The sequence below is a fragment of the Salvelinus alpinus genome, chromosome 29, assembly GCF_045679555.1.
Source record: "Salvelinus alpinus chromosome 29, SLU_Salpinus.1, whole genome shotgun sequence".
NCBI lineage: Eukaryota > Metazoa > Chordata > Actinopteri > Salmoniformes > Salmonidae > Salvelinus > Salvelinus alpinus.
Genome location: NC_092114.1, coordinates 43671296 through 43688609, shown reverse-complemented (window position 1 = coordinate 43688609; position 17314 = coordinate 43671296). Strand labels below are relative to the sequence as shown.

The following is a 17314-nucleotide window of genomic DNA, read 5'->3' as shown; positions in this document are numbered from 1 at the left end:
TTCACACCCCTTGACTTTTTCCACATTTTGTTGTGTTACAGCCTTAATTTAAAATGGATTACATTGAGATTTTGTGTAACTGGCCGCAAAACAATTCCCCATAATGTCAAAAGCGGAATTATGTTTTTAGAAATATTTACAAATTAATTAAAAATGAAAAGCTGGAATAGCTTGAGTGAATAATTATTTCAACCCCTTTGTTATGGCAAGCCTAAATAAGTTCAGGAGTAAAAATAAATCACATAATAAGTTGCGTGGACTCACTCTGTGTGCAAGAATAGTGTTAAACGTGATTTTTGAATGACTACCTCATCTCTGTACCCCACACATACAGATAATTGTAACGTCCCTCAGTCGAGCATTGATTTTCAAACAGATTCAACCACAAAGACCAGGGAGGTTTTCCAATCCCCAGCAAAGGGCACTTGTAGGTAGATGGGTAAAAAAACAAAAAAAGCAGACATTGAATATCCCTTTGAGCATGGGAAGTTAATAATCACACCGTGGATGGTGTATCAATACACCCAGTCACTACAACGATACAGGCGTCCTTCTGAAATTCTGAGCGTCAGGTAGCCTAGCGGTTAAGAGCGTTGGGCCAGTAACCAAAAGGTTGCTGGTTTGAATCCTCAAGCAGACTAGGTGAGAGAAAAAAAAATATGTCTTACCCTTGAGCAAGGCACTTAACCCTAAATGTCACTCTGGATAAGAGCGTCTTCTAAATTACTAAAATGTCAAATTCAGTTGCCAGGAAGACAGAAGGAAACCGCTCAGGGATTTCACCAATGGTGAATTTAAAACAGTTCGAGTTTAATGGTTGTGATAGGGTGGATAAACAACATTGTAGCTCCACAATACTAACCTAAATGACAGAGTGAAAAGAAGGAAGCCAGTACAGAATAAAAAAACACTCCAAAACATGTATCCTGATTGCAATGAGGCACTAAAGTAAAACTGCAAAAAATGTCCTGAATACAAAGTGTTATGTTTGGGGCAAATCCAATACATCACTGAGTATCACTGTTCATATTGTCAAGCATGGTGGTGGCTGCATCATGTTATGGGTATGCTTGTCATCAGCAAGGACTATGGAGTTTTTTTAGGATAAAAAAAACAGCCAAAATCCTAGAAAACCTGGTTCAGTCTGCTTTTCAACGGACACTGGGAGACAAATTCATCTTTCAGCAGGACAATAACCTAAAACACAAGGCCAAATATACACTGGAGTAGCTTACCAAGATGACGTTGAATGTTCCTGAGTGGCCTAGTTAAAGTTTTGACTTAAAATTGGCTTGAAAATCTAGGGAAAGACTTGAAAATGGCTGTCTAGCAATGATCAACAACCAACTTGACAGAGCTCAAATCATTTTTTGAAGAATAATGTGCAAATATTGTACAATCCAGGTATGAAAATCTCTTAGAGACTTACCCAGAAAGGTGATTCTAACATGTATTGACTCAGATAAATGAGATATTTCTGTATTTCATTTTGAATAAATTTGGTAACATTTCTAAAAACATGTTTTCACTTTGTCATTATGGGGTATTGTGTGTAGATTGGGTGGGAGATTTTTTTTTAATATTTTCAATTTAGGCTGTAAAATAACTAAATGTGTAATAAGTCAAAGGGTATGAATACTTTCTGAAGGCTATGAACGTTATCTACTGTGCCTGCTGTGTGCATTGAGACTGCATGAAAGCTAAACAATTCCAAAATCCAACCACTATAGGAAAGAGCATTTGCCGTTTCAGTGTGCCAACAGTGCACCCAACAACAAGGGTTTGCAACAAAATCTCACAACCACAAAGCTACTTTCTCTCAAACTACTTCACTTCTCCCACTATCGACCCCTACACTAATACCATAGTTGTCCATTCAAGCCATCTGTCAAAAGCCATATTTACAGCAATTTAATTTCCTCAAAAGGTGCCTGAACCCAAGTAATTCAATCAATCTGAGCTGTGCTTACAGAAGTGGGAAATACCTGCGATGAGATTTGTAAACTCAGCGGTATATCAGTCTCTAATATCCAGGCTGTATCACAACCGACCGTGATTGGGAGTCCCATAGGGCGGCGCACAATTTGCCCAGCGCCGTGCGGGCTTGGCCGGTGTAGGCCGTCATTGTAACTAAGAATTTGTTCTTAACTGACTTGCCTAGTTAAATAAAAAAGGTTAAATAAAGGTTAAATTTGAAAAAATATAAATAAAAATGCAAGGGAAAGTCATGGCTTCCCTGTCACTGCACTGCTCTTCCTGAGGGACATATTCCAGGAGCTAGACCTAAGTAGTGACTGCAGTGTGTGTGTGTGTGTGTGTGTGCACGTGCGTTGTACATACCTTGGCACTGCTGTCGGAGTGGCGTCTGGCGCACGCTTGGAGTTGGTTCATCCAGAACCGCTGCTCTTTGGCGTCGGATGCTACGGAGACACAAAAGGAGCGAATCAAAATGTTCATTATCCGATAACCATCATCGTCACAATGGGAGAAATAGGACATCGTCATTATACGAGTTAGTGGTCAGTTCAATATGTAGGCAGTCATCACAAAATGTGTGTCATTATGTGTCGCATGTCACTTTTCAGATTGACATCCAATGTGTGTCTGACACATTATCAGCCAATGTGCTGTGTATTCTGTTACAGGGTCAGGGCCTGACAATTGTAGTGCATCAGGTTTGTTTATGTCGATCCCAAACTCCCTGTGTAGGGGCTTGTAAACTACTGAACTTTACAATAGTGTCTGTGTTCATATTCTACAACTCACTAAAACATATTCTAAGACACACTTTCAGATTGATGGAAAGCTTGATCTTTAACCTAAACTCTCAATGATGGGGAAGGGGGGGGGGGGGGGGCAACAGTGTCTGTGCGATTAGCTAAAATGGCAGACATTTCACTGCGGCCCAGAGACAGCCTGTTATCCAAACACCAACCATGGAAAAGGTGACTCACCCTTTTGTTTTACAAGACAGTAAACTGCCCTCCGAGGCCAGACACGCCAATAAGCCCGTCTCATTTCATTAACCGATTAATTGGCAGAGCCTGCTTTGTCCAGCCTGATGTCTACAAACGGTACAACCTCTTTCGTCTAGACAAAGCTAGACCAATTGTGGATATCATTGTGACTGACTGGTAAAACTTTACTTCAAGAGCAACTCAGCATCTCAACCTATTATTCAGTGAGATACAATTTGATAGTATATACCAAAGTCTCCAGTCTCCATGGTAACGCTCCAAGGAGAAAATAAGAACATTTCATTAGCAACGGAACCGAATATAGCAGCATTGTCTGGACTCCTGGAGTCCTTTATAGTGATTAACTGAAACAAATGGGCACGATCATAAACGATGGAGTGCGGAATGCTGAATCTATTCATGCGAGTTTAGCTCGAGAAAGAGTCATTTCTCGGAACGGTAATGGCCTCATTTGAGCACCGTGACATGAGTTTCTGTCAATCACTTAAGGCCTACACTATTTTTCAAGCACCTGAAAAGTCGCTTGAGTGAGGAGGCAGAAGGAGACACATCCACACTAACAAATGTCAAATGGGACACTTAAAACAGTGAACATCTCCAGTGAACAGCTCCTCTGCTCTCTCAAGAGAAGGCTGTGTTCACGTAGGCCATTCATAATGAAACACCTGTACCCAGCTGTCTGTTAAAACCCTCCCCTCCCAGTGATTCCTTCTACATCAGCGGCATATCTTTTCCTTTCAAAACGTCTCAGTTTAGAATCTGCAACACATTTAGAGCAGCAATTATGGGTCTTGATTTATACAAGCTTTGCCGTCATTGTACATAATTAGCTAGCTGTAATGAACAGAGGTGGATCTGGCAGTGCCGAGCGGTTATGTTTATATGCAAATATGCACCTGTTTCCAATGGCGAAAAAGACGCTAAGTCGCTAACATGAGCTACTTGCACACTAATCCTTACTTAGCGAAGACCAGGTGGTTCTTGTGCTCGGTCTAAAAAGGTAACCCCAAAAGACTGCCAATGCTAATCAAAGATTCAAAGCTGGTGTTCTGTTCAAAAAAGGTCCCTGGTTTGGAGTTGGAGGGGTGGCAGTTTCCATTCAGTTGATGAATGAGCCACGCTTGTTTTGGCAAACGAGATCAAGCAGCACAACACAGTCCGACCCATTTGCAACAGAGGAACGACGGTCTCCCGTCCTAATCAACAATACAGATGCCATTTAAATAACACCATCTCTGCATTTCAATCAAGGGGGTCAAGGTATGCTTCAATATAGGCTCTAAAGAGAGGGCACTAATGTCTATCCATTGCCATTCAAGCATTTAACCATGACCATGTAATTACACTGATGCTAATTACAGGTGATCGAGTGGATGTTCTTGGCTAAAATAATAGTCTCATACATTTGAGGGAGCTGGTGGGGGATCTGATTAAGGTGAATGGAGATAATATGACAGGGCAGTACTCTGAATATGTACTTCATAACTGCTGGAAGTTATTAAACATGACTACTATGGGACAGTAGGGATTATTGCAGTTGCTGGGAGGAACATAAGCCCGGGGCTTATCCTACGCAGTGCAAGGGTTAAAAATATATTTGTTTTTTTAAATCACTAAATTGGTCTTTTGACCAATCAGATCCACTCTGAAAAAGATCTGATGTGAAAGGATCTGATGTGATTGGTCAAAAGACCAATTAGTGGAAAACATCAGAATTGGGCTGCCTGTGTAAACGCAGCCTTTGTCACCAGATCTCAACCCAATTGAACACTTGCGGGAGATTCTAGCGTGGCGCCTGACAGCGTTTTTCACCACTTTCAACAAAACAGTTCCAGACACGTGTAGAATTTATGCCAAGGCGCAACGAAGCTATTCTGGCACTACGCCCTATTAAAGTCACACACATCGTTCAGCAAGCTGTGTTTTTGCTACCACCCGCTATAGACGTGTGACTTGACATTTTCACTTGATTCCACGTGTAAAAATCGATGTGCACCCAGTTCGCAAATTAAAGCTAGCATCTCTGAACAGAGTGCTAAGTACTCTCTGCCAGCAAATGACATTGGTGTGTCTGAGCCCTGAGACACTTTCTGTTGGTGTTTCCTTTCTTTTTGCCATCCCTAGTATGTAGAAGTAATATGGATCCTTATTCTGGATGAGATTGAATTTGTTCTAGGCAATATTAAATATTTTATAAACTGGATGGTTCGAGACCTGAATACTGATTGGCTGATAGCCGTGGTATATCAGACCGTATACCACGGGTATGACAAAACATTTATTTTTACTGCTCTAATTACGTTGGTAGACAGTTTATAATAGCAATAAGGCACCTCAGGGGTTTGTGGTATATGGCCAATATACCACGGCTAGGGGCTGTGTCCAGGCACTCCGCGATGCGTCGTGCATAAGAACAGCCCTCAGCCGTAGTACATTGGCCATATACCACAGGCCCTCGTGCCTTATTGCTTAATAATACTACTTCAATAAGTCACAATAATGTCTGGTATGCAGTCAGGCATCTCAATTAGCCCCCTTGAAAAGCCGTGAGAATAACTTGACCCTTCTAAACAGCCCTCGTGTCTTATTCCTGGCATCATCTGATCAACAGCTTTAAAATTTGCCATTTGATAATTCAAACAGGATTTAATTCATGCTGTTTTCACCTTTTTATTTCATACACTCTGGAGCAATGAGCATGGCTCCGGGCAAAGCTCAAAACATAATGCTCCCGCTTATTCGACTAAAACTAATTACCCTATGCTGCCTTGGTTGGATATCCGATGAAGACGAAGCCTGTGCTTTAGCGTCTGTATCAGATCTCACATAATTCCACATGGCTTGAATAGGACATTCTGAAATTCAACTCAAAATGTTTATTAAGAGTTGAGATCAAATGTTCGACCAAGGACACCTGAAGGGAGATTATTGGCTCACAGAAATATGCACCTTCTCCAGTGACTTGACGTTTGACAGTTTGTGAAGGGGGATTCAAGGACATCCACATCACGAAAAGAAAGGACACATTCACAGCTGGGACTGTACACAAATCACCCGTAAGGCGATACTACAGAGGTCTGTTGCTGCAGAATCACCAAACAGGAAACGTGTTCCTGGTTGAACCTTGAACTTCTCCCCTTCCCAGTTGAAGCCTGGGTTGCCATGACGACCCGTGTGAGATTTAAGGTGCACCTACTAAGTCTTAGTCAAAGACTCATGAAAGGTCGCTCGCTACACTACAGGGCGGTGGGTATTGTTCCCCGTCATTTGGCTTAATTCAAATGTCACCATCCCAATCAGAGGAATGACTTGTACGCAAAAAAACATACACCAAACTAGCTTCTTTGATAAGGATTGTAATTTTACCTTTTATTTAAGCTGTATCTCGTTCCATCCCTACATTGTAGACAGTGGATCCCTGCTCCTACATTGATTTGCTACAATTACTTATTCTCTGTGGGACTATATCGCTTGCTCGGAGCTCAATAGATGGATCACTAAGTCATCCACAGATACAGGGCAAGTTATTCTGATACCTCCCTTGGGGAATGTACAGGGACATTCCACAAACTAAAGCGACAGGGAGTCTCTTGCTTCATCAGTGGATACAGGCTTCGGACTAGGGCCGGGACGAACTGCGATACTTGTTAGTATCGTGGCAAGGAAACGAAACACAAGTCGGATTCAATTTCTTCAGGTAAACAGCTCTAATTTTGGAAACAAACATCATTATGTTGTCATCCAGAGTCACACCCCCCCCCCCCCAAGCTATAGCACACAATATTTGACATACAGCAGGTTTTTTTTAAAGGACCAAAGAGTTTGGTCTGCTTCGTCTTTTAATATTTGCCATGGAAAAAAACATTGCGGTACTGGTATCATCCCATCCCTACTTCTGACAGAGCGAGCCTGTAGCATAGTGACCAGTTTAAACCCAATGGACCTCAACCATAGCTCATAGAGGGGAGTTTCCCTTTTGACAGGATGTATCGACCAGTACAGTTACCCTGTTCAAACTTTCAGCAATGCGACAAGGCAGCTTATATAGAACACCTGTGTAGCCCACTCATGCTAGCTCAAGGGAACTCCTGTCAAGTGTGGGAAATGGAGTTGGCAAATTGAAAGTTAGTAATGTGACTCATGAAATATTCATGAAGCTAAGTTACAACATCACAGGTTCATTTCCATTACACACTTTTCCAAAAACAAAGACTGGGTTGTTGGGAATGTTTTTTCCCAGGTGCACAATTTAAGCTGGTTGAAGTGGCATCACTATATTGCGCAACTGCAAAACACCCACAAGGCATTGCCATTTTCCCACTGTCCCCATGCAGTCTCCCTGAATACCCAATCTCTGACTAATAAGGGTTAGCGTACCTCGGAGCTTGTAAAGCTCGCCATTGAATGAGTTGACGATGAACATGTGTGGTGCCTCATCACTCTGGACAACCGACGCACCGATCAGAGGCAGAGAGCCCCTGGGCTTCTGACTCTTGCCATGTTCATGTACAAAGTACTGCAGCTGTCCCAGCTCTGGATCCAACACAAAGTACCTGCAGGAGAGGGTGAGAGAAAAGGGAGGGAGGGGAGAGAAACACAAATAAATGATCATATAAAATATGTCCGCATCATTGTTTAAGGCTTATTCTATCGCTTTAGCAGTAATTGCAACTGCTAAGTAATACAGTGATGATAAAGAGAGAGAGAGAGAGCACACGTACAGGATGGGTGAAATCCACCACTAAAATTCCTCTCACCTTTCATGCAAAGAAATCTTGCCAGATTTACAGGAGCTCGTCGTTATAGAAGCGTCAGCCACATTACTGAGCGTATTAAGAAGTGACATCAACACCTACCCACCAACTAAATCTCAAACTACCCAAGTAGTCCTTAAGAGTGCATAGGTACCATGAGTGGAGCAGCTGGAGCCCACAGCTCGCGGGGTGAACATTTTACAGAATCAGACAGGTTTGTAACCTTTGTGATTAATATATGCCTTCTATCTTAGGCCTAACTGAAATACAGTCAGAGCCTGAGAGCCTGCAATATGACACACACACACACGTCCTGGCTATGGGACATAGCCTATTGGACTGACTTGTCCCGACAAAGCATTCATGACATAGCTAGCGTGTCACCCTGTTTGGCTTTCATTGTACGGAAGTGTTGTTAACCGGAAATGATCTTGCTGCCGATCAATCGTCTCTTTCCACGCGCTATTAGAGAAGCGGCTCTATTGACCCGGCTTTGGAACAAGCCGAGTGAGCACTTACTTACAGGTCAATACAAACCACAGACAAAAAACGACACAATCCTCCACACTGCCACAACCAGAACCGAAAGGATCATCATAGACCGTTTTCACATTGACGATGGCAAAGGGATATTTGAGAGAGGTATCGATTCTTAAGAGACAATACCGTTGTGTAAAACTAGAGCGTTACCTCGGGAGGTCGCACACGGCACTGGCCCAACAATTGCCCCCCCTTTGAGCATGGAATTGTCTCGTTGAGCTGAACACTACTACAGTATAAATGATAATAGCAGAGCAATGTTTTTTTATACAGCTGAAATGTTTTTTTGATAGTACAAATAAAATATACATACAAATAAAATATGTTTTTTCAATTTGTAACATTGCGTGATGATTTCTGAGGTGGCACCACAGGTCCCAGAGAGGGGAAATAGTTTTGCTGGGGCCCAGAGTTTTTCCTGATCGGATAGGCTAACTTCACCAGGTAAAACTCTGAACCCTAGTGGTATGGTAGGACATAGTAATACGTCCACCGGGGGAAAAAATGAAAATAAAAACGGTTTTATATGGGCTATGGTGGGCCCAGATTCTTTCTAATCAGGTCAAATGGTTAAAAAAAAAATCCTGGAAAAAGTTATGGCCCTAGGGAGGATGAAAACAAAGTCCTGTCAAACAAATCATGAGGCGAATCAGTCAAAAAAGCAGTATTGTCCCTTTTTTTAAAGCTTGTGTCAATATTTTCTATAAAACCAAACCCGCTGTGCTGATCTCTGCAACGTGGATAGATGGAAATCGCCACACAATGCTACAAGAAACAAACACTGAGTGTACAAAACATTAACAACACCTTCCTAATATTGAGTTGTGTGCCCTCATTCTTCATACATTTGGATAAAATAGATAAATATTGCCATTTTACCACCATCTTAATATCTCTAAACATAATACCATAGGAGACACTGTGTAAAGCACAAATTGCAAGCTCAAGTCATGTTAAATAAACAAAAAATCTAGACAAAGCACACTAATTGGACCGAGTGTTCTCTCTACTACACCGGCTCTGACGCTCGTCAGATGTGGCAGGGCTTGCAAACTATTACGGATTACAAAAGGAAACCCAGCTGCGAGCTGTCCAGTGACGTGAGCCTACCAGATGAGCTAAATACCTCCTATACTCGTGTCGAGGAAAGCAACACTGAACCATGCATGAGAGCACCAGCTGGACGACTGTGTGATCACGCTCGCCGTAGCCAATGTGAGTAAGACCTTTAAAACAGGTTAACATTCACAAGGCAGCAGAGCCAGATGGATTACCAGGACACGTACTCAGAGCATGCACTGACCAGCTGGCAAGTGTCTTCACTGACATTTTTAACCTCTCCCCGACCCAGTCTGTAATACACACGTTTCAAGCAGACCATCATAGTCCCTGTGCCCAAGAACGCCAAAGTAACCGGTCTAAATTACTATTGCCCATGTAGCACTCACAAATACTTTGAAAGACTGGCCATGGCTCACATCAACATCATCATCCCAGACCCACTCCAATTCACATACCGCCCCAATAGATCCACAGATGATGCAATCTCTACTGCACTCCACACTGCCCTTTCCAACTGGACAAAAGGAACACATATGTAAGAAAGCTGTTCATGGACTATAGCTCAGCACTAAACTAAGGACACAGGGATTAAACGTCTCCCTCTGCAACTGAATGCTGGACTTCCTGACAGGCCACCAGCAGTATACCACCCTGCATTCCACAGCTGGCTTGTCTCTGAAGCTAAGCAGGGTTGGTCCTGTTCAGTCCCTGGATGGGAGACCAGTTGCTGCTGGAAATGGTGTTGGAGGGCCAGTAGAAGGAACTCCTTGCTCTGGTCTAAAAAATAAAATAGACCAATTCCCCAGAGCAGTGTGTAGGGTGCCGTCTTTCAGATGGGACATTAAACAGTGTCCTGACTCTGTGGTCACTAAAGATCCCATGGCACTTATCCCGGAGTCCTGGCAATTTGATCCTCATACCGTCATGGTCACCTAATCATCCGCAGCTTCCAATTGACTCATTCACCCCCCCCCCCTTCTCTCACCTGTAACTATTCCCCAGGTCGTTGCTGTAAATGAGAATGTGTTCTCAGTCAACTGATCAGGTTCAATAAAATAAAACTGGTGAGGGTGGGCAACACATCCGCCACTCTGACCCTCAACACGGGGACCCCTCAGGTGTGCGTGCTTATGCCGCGTTCAAAACAACTCGGAAGTCAAATCATGACGTCAGTGATCCTAAGGTTGGAAAGTCAGAGCTCTACAAAGAGGACCGAGTTGGAATTCTGAGGTGGATGACCGTTCAAATAGATTTTCTCCCAGTCGGAGCTAGTTTTTTGTCCAAAGTTCCCAGTTGTTTTCAACACGGCATAAGTCCCCTCCTGTACTCCTTGTTCACCCACGACTCAACATGTCTGTAGTGGAGCGGGTCAAGAGCTTAAAGTTCCTTGGTGTCCACATCACCAAGGACCTATCATGGTCCAAACACACCAAGACAGTCGTGAAGAGGGCACGACAACACCTCTTCACCCTCAGGAGGCTGAAAAGATTTTACATGGGCCCTCAGATCCTCAAAAAGTTCTACAGCTGCACCATTGAGAGCATCTTGACTGGCTGCATCACTGTTTGGTATGACAACTGCTCGGCCTCCGACCGCAAAGCACTACAGATGGTAGTTCGTATGGCCCAGTACATCACTGGGGCCGAGCTCCCTGCCATCCAGGACCTCTATACCAGGTGGTGTCAGAGGAAGGCCCTAAACATTGTCAAAATACTCCAGCCACCCAAGTGAGACTTTTCACTCTGCCGCCACACGGCAAGCATTACGGGAGCGCCAAGTTTGGGACCAAAAGGCTCCTGAACAGCTTCTACCCCCAAGCCATAAGACTGCTGAACAGTTCATCAAATTGTAATGGTTTTGACTTGAATTGAGGTTATGGTTGGTTAGGGGTGCCAAGTATGTCGTGCCTACCAGAGAAAAGTTTGATTTCTCCTTTTGTTTGTGAGTTGGTCTCACTGGTCAGTCAAGTCTACACCAATGCAAAAGGACTTATGTAAAAGTCAGTGTTGTAAAATATGCTTTGCTTAAACATTGAAAGAAATAACTTCGTATGCATTGGTTGTATTACGAAAATAAATGACAACATAAATAATAAATGTCGCAACAGGTCTCAAAATAATAACAGCTTAGGTTCACTTGTAAATGTCCCGTACCTCGCGCATAAATTTTTTTTTTACGGACAGGTAAATGGTTGAGTGAAATTCAGGTGACCTCAGTCATGCAATTGTCCTAATTAACAGTGCATAAAACAACCACCACAGCAAACCCAGCACCATAAACACTCCCGGACACAATTCAAATGATTAGGATTCACAATAGGCCTACTGTAACAACTTGGTGTAAAACATACACAACACAGTGGAAACCCCAAGGAAAACAAATCCAATACTGTATGGTTAAAGTCGTCAGTCAGTCGGGTCCATCAGTTGGACTCCAGCTGAGAAAAAAAACAGCACCCAGACCCAGCTTTGATCAATGGAACTCTGCATCCTGCACAGTGCACCGTTCCAATTGGTACATTGTAGACATATGATTCATCGCACACACACGGGAGACTTAAATAGAACCTCCTTATATAACCCAAATCCTCCATATTACGCTCAGATCATAACCAGCCCAGCCATAGCATAGCTACTGAATGGTGTTCAAGTGCCCAGAAGAACAGAAATCTTATTATGAAGTGTGTCCTGTGAGAAGACACCAATTTTAGAGTAAAAGATATCCTCCTCTCTGCAACACACGTGATACATCATGAAGACCTGAATGTGACCAGGACATTGGTTTTTACAAAGTATAGTAATATTATAGTGACCATTTCCCCCTCATATTTCAAATTAAAAAATGTGAAGCACTGAGTTAAATGTGAAAGTGCAGCGTCATATGCAACAACAAAAAAATTGTTCATCCGGGTTGTTTTGAAATTATTTTTCCTCAGGTCTGTGCCGTCCCATTGGGAAACCAGCCTCGAGTTTCGCTACACTGAGGACCAGTTCTAGTTCAAAGAACAAAACTTTTTGAGTTGTGGTAAAACAGTAACGCTGAAAAAGGTTGGCTTACCACACATTAAAGCGGACACTTAAGTCCAAGTTCTACAACAGACTCAAAAGCTTAGCTTCCAGCCCACAGTATGCATTTGATAACTGCAACTTTATTGGATGGCACCCCGCATGCCACGATCATCCATCTTTTCAATTGAAGTTGCAAGTAATGAGGCCCATGTGATGTGGGAGGTAATTCAGTGTCTCTCTCTGTGTGTGTAACAGTCCAGTTTCTCAGAATGCTTTCGTCTGATCATTGGGGCCTAAGAGACTGGGGAGCCGTAATGGAGGAGTAACCCAATAATCCTAAAGCACATGCAGCCTCTCTCTCAGGGTGACGGTGGTGTTGCACAATTGGAGGACCTAGTTAAGGGATGGGCAACTTTGTTGGGGGTGGGGGCCACAAAAAAAAAATTGAACTTATGAGGGACCGCAGTTGAACGCAGGTCTGCGTACCCACATCCATATACCCCCCCCCCCCACCAGAGATACAAAATGTTATATATATACACACACACACACACACCACACACACAAATTGATCAGAAATACAGTGTAGACATCATTAATGTTGTAAATGAGTATTGTAGCTGGAAATGGCTGATTTTTTATGGAATATCTACATAGGCGTACAGAGGCCCATTATCAGCAACCATCACTCCTGTGCTCCGATGGCACGTTGTGTTAGCTAATCCAAGTTGATCATTTTAAACGTCTAATTGATCATTAGAAAACCCGTTTGCAATTATGTTAGCACAGCTGAAAACTGTTGTGCTGATTTAAAGAATGAATAGTCATTTACAACATTAACGATGTCTACACTGCATTTCTGATAAATTTTATGTTATTTTAAATGGACAATTTTTTTTTAGCTTTTCTTTCAAAAATAAGAACATTTCTAAGTGACCCCAAACGTTTGAACGGTAGTATATATAATAATTGTACATTTCGTGCAATTCAACACTTTTTGCCATGGCGTGTAGAGAAAATGTTGCTGTTTTAAAGCAAGTGTGCTGCAATTCTACACACTTTGCAATGGAGTGGAGAGGAAAATTTGCTGTTTTACAGCAAATGTCCTGCAAATATACAAATTTTGCCATAGGGTGGAGAGAAATGTTTGCAGTTTGACTAACAAAATCAATGAGGGCCCACCGGTCGGTAAATCGACCATGATAAAAAGTTTAGCTGGCCGCTAAACTAACTTAGCAATCTAAAAAATGTTAGCTGACATGGGCTAATTGACTGACATAAGAGAGAAACTGCTACTGCATTACCAAATTTCAAAATTGCACCTCACGTATTCTACTATTCTAACTCACAACAGTAAGTTGAAACCCTGACGGAGTTCCCGCGGGCTGCTAGTTTCACTCCAATATGTGCATACGTGTGAGACAAACACATGAAAACTAAGTATTCAGTACAATACACCTACGCCTAAAAAAAAAAAAAAATAGCAATCAACATTAACATGATCACCCACACACAGCGCAAACTTGGCACAGACCCACTCTTAGTGATGCTCACAAGCACACAGCCAAGTACATAGCCTTCAATGTTTATGCTCTTTCACAAATAGAAACAAGGACGTGATTGACAGACCTAGTATTACAGCGACACAGTCTCCCAATGACAGACTGCCTCTTGTGTATTCTATGCCATTTTTTAACTGCGGCATGGTAGGCTTGCTGGTGGAAAACATGTCAAAAGGAGATTTTCTTGTAACGGCATACTTTGGACGTTCTATTTTCGGCTTCCCCAATTTTTTGTCCAAAACGTCACACAAACTAGGTCCGACCATCTTTAAAACTGCAATTTTCAAGGCCATGAGATCTGTGGTGAAGGGAAAAATACATTGCTGGCTTTTGAAGCCTATAGCCAGTGTTACATGTACCGTTACAGTACGCTTTACTTGGTCCATTACGACACATCAAATAATGTCAAGAATAAGAGGGCTATACTAGCAGAGAAGAATTGAAGGGGCACACGCCGCAACACAATAGCACAGCAGGAAAAGCTTTCAACGTGGTTGCTCTCATTATTGACAAGTAGCAGCCAGGTAGGCACACCACTGCTATGACTCAGGTAGGTTCAATAGGATGGCATTATTTTTCCCTTGACTGAAGAAAACAAAATGATACAGATCATTTGAGTTCTGGTATGGGATTTCATATCATCTTCAGCTGCTGCTCACTGTAGCTCACCCGTCTTATTTCTATGTACACATTGACATGGGCCCTCAGACATGGCAACAACCCAGATCAATGAACCAAAACGAATTTAAACTTGAAAGCCAAGACACCCAGCACTCTTTTTAAATTGAATATGGGACAGTTACCATGAACTCCAAATTACCCATTTGCCTCAAATACACCTATAATTTTGTAGTATTTTGTTCTTGTGGAAGAATCATCTTGAAACCCAACTCCTCGTGGCGTTTTACACTGCTTGGTGTGTAGTACAAGCGAGCCTTTCGAAAGCGGTAGAGAATGTGTGTGCGTATATGCATCTCGCTCAGGTTGTGGTGAGAAAGGGTCACATACCCTTCAAACAGCTTTGGTTTTGAATCAATAACCACTATGAATCAATAACCACTCACCTCATTCTAAAAACACAGCACATGTGCCAGCCCAAGTACCTTGCAGTCCTCATACACTACACTATTCTAGTGTATGAGCCCAGGACTGGGTGTCTGGTAAACACGTGTCACTATGTAGGGGCAGCTCAGCCAGGCTGGTGCATTTGGAGGTGGGCTGGGGACAGAAGGCCTGGAAGAGCAGCCATCCTAGCTGGGTGTTTGGGGCTGTGTCCCCAAATTACACCCTTTTCCCTATGTAGTGCACTACTTATGACTAGGGAATAAGATGCCATTTGAAAACAGCCACTATGTCAAATCACCTGCTGCTCTGTTCTCCTCTACCAGCTTCCCACTCTCTCCGACCTCTTTCGCCGACCATACAGTACAGCATGTGTGTGTTCTAGCACACTGCTGTCCCTCAGCTCATCTCTGCAGCCCTATAGATACAGTGGGCCACACTGCACAGTGATATTTCACCAGGAATAATACCAGGATTCCCTGTTTACAACTGTTGGGAGTGTAAAGTCCCACAGGAAAAAAAACACTAGTTTGTCATCATACTGGCCATTTTTTATTGTGAATTTGATGTATGAAACAGAATCCCTTTTGGTTCTCTTTTTGTCTAGAAGTGTATTCAAGTGGCCAATTAGGCACTATGACCATAAACCTTTTCTCTGTCATGACGACTTCTTCGTCCAGAAACAGACGCCTCAAGTTCTCAACTGGCAGCTTCATTAAACAGTACCCGCAAAACACCAGTCTCAACGTCAACAGTGAAGAGGCCACTCTGGGATGCTGGCCTTCTAGGCAGAGTTCCTCTGTCCAGTGTGTGTTCTTTTTCTCATCTTAATCTTTTCTTTTTATTGGCTTTTTTTGAGCCATGGCTTTTTCTTGGAAACTCTGCATAAAAGGCCAGCATCCTGGAGTCACCTCTTCACTCTTGATGTTGAGACTGGTGTTTTGCAGGTACTATTTAATGAAGCTGCCAGCTGAGGATTTGTGAGGCGTCTGTTTCTCAAACTAGAAACTCTAATGTACTTGTCCTCTTGCTCAGTTGTGCACCGGGGCCTCCCACTCCTCTTTCTATTCTGGTTAGAGCCAGTTTGTGCTGTTCTGTGACGGGAGTAGTACACAGCGTTGTACGAGATCTTCAGTTTCTTGGCAATTTCTCGCATGGAATAGCTTTCATTTCTCAGAACAAGAATAGACTGACGAGTTTCAGAAGAAAGTTCTTTGTTTCTGGACATTTGAGCCTGTAAATCGAACCCACAAATGCTGATGCTCCAGATACTCAACTAGTCTAAAGATGGCCAGTTGTATTGCTTGTAGTAACCATAAAAAAAGTGTTAAACAAAGCAAAATATATTTTATATATTTGAGAATTTTTTTATATTTGAGATCATCCGTTCACCTACTCTGCGTCTCACAAAGGAATCAAAAATCTCAAATTTGGACTCATCAGACCAAAGGACAGATTTCCACCGGTCTAATGTCCATTGGTCGTGTTTCTTGGCCCAAGCAAGTCTCTTCTTATTATTTGTGTTCTTTAGTAGTGGTTTCTTTGCAGCAATTTGACCACGAAGGCCTGATTCACGCAGTCTCCTCTGAACAGTTGATGTTGAGATGTGTCTGTTACTTGAACTCTGTGAAGCATTTATTTGGGCTGCAATTTCTGAGGCTGGTAACCAATGAACTTGTCCTCTGCAGCAGAGGTAACTCTGGGTCTTCCTTTCCTGTGGCGGTCCTCATGAGAGCCAGTTTCATCATAGCGCTTTATGGTTTTCACAACTGCACTTAAAGAATGTTCTTGACATTTTCCGTATTGACTGACCTTCATGTCTGAAAGTAATGATGGACTGTTGTTTCTCTTTGCTTATTTGAGCTGTTCTTGCCATAATATGGACTTGGTCTTTTACCAAATAGGGCTACCTTGACACAACACAACTGATTGTCTCAAACACATTAAGGAAAGAAATTCTAAAAATGTACTTTTAACATGGCACATTGTTAATTGAAATGCATTCCAGGTGACTACCTCATGAAGCTGGTTGAGAGAATGCCAAAGAGTGTGCAGAGCTGTCAAGGCAAAGGGTGGCTATTTGAAGAACCTCAAATATAAAATATATTTTGATTTGTTTAACACTTTTTTGGTTACTACATGATTCCATGTATTATTTCATAGTTTTGATGTCTTCACTATTATTCTACAATGTAGAAAATAATACAAATAATGAAACCCTTGAATGAGTAGGTGTTCTAAAACTTTTGACCGGTAGTGTACATACACACATTTTTTGTGTGCCTGTTTTGCATGTTATTTTGGAATTAATGTGTGTCACATATCACTTTGCAAACAATGTCAAATAA

The 17314-nt window shown here is 42.4% G+C and overlaps 1 protein-coding gene across 2 annotated transcripts in view; it reads right to left on the bottom strand.

The window, feature by feature from the left end:
- LOC139558801 (oxysterol-binding protein-related protein 10-like) overlaps nt 1-17314 on the bottom strand; it is an 84239-nt gene that overhangs the window by 64285 nt on the left and 2640 nt on the right. For both annotated transcript variants that reach the window (XM_071374235.1, XM_071374236.1), the window contains exons 2-3: nt 7356-7531; nt 2341-2420 (exon numbers count right to left, since the gene is read on the bottom strand). In XM_071374235.1, the coding sequence (XP_071230336.1) occupies nt 2341-2420; nt 7356-7531 (256 nt within the window). The remainder of the gene's footprint in view (nt 1-2340; nt 2421-7355; nt 7532-17314) is intronic.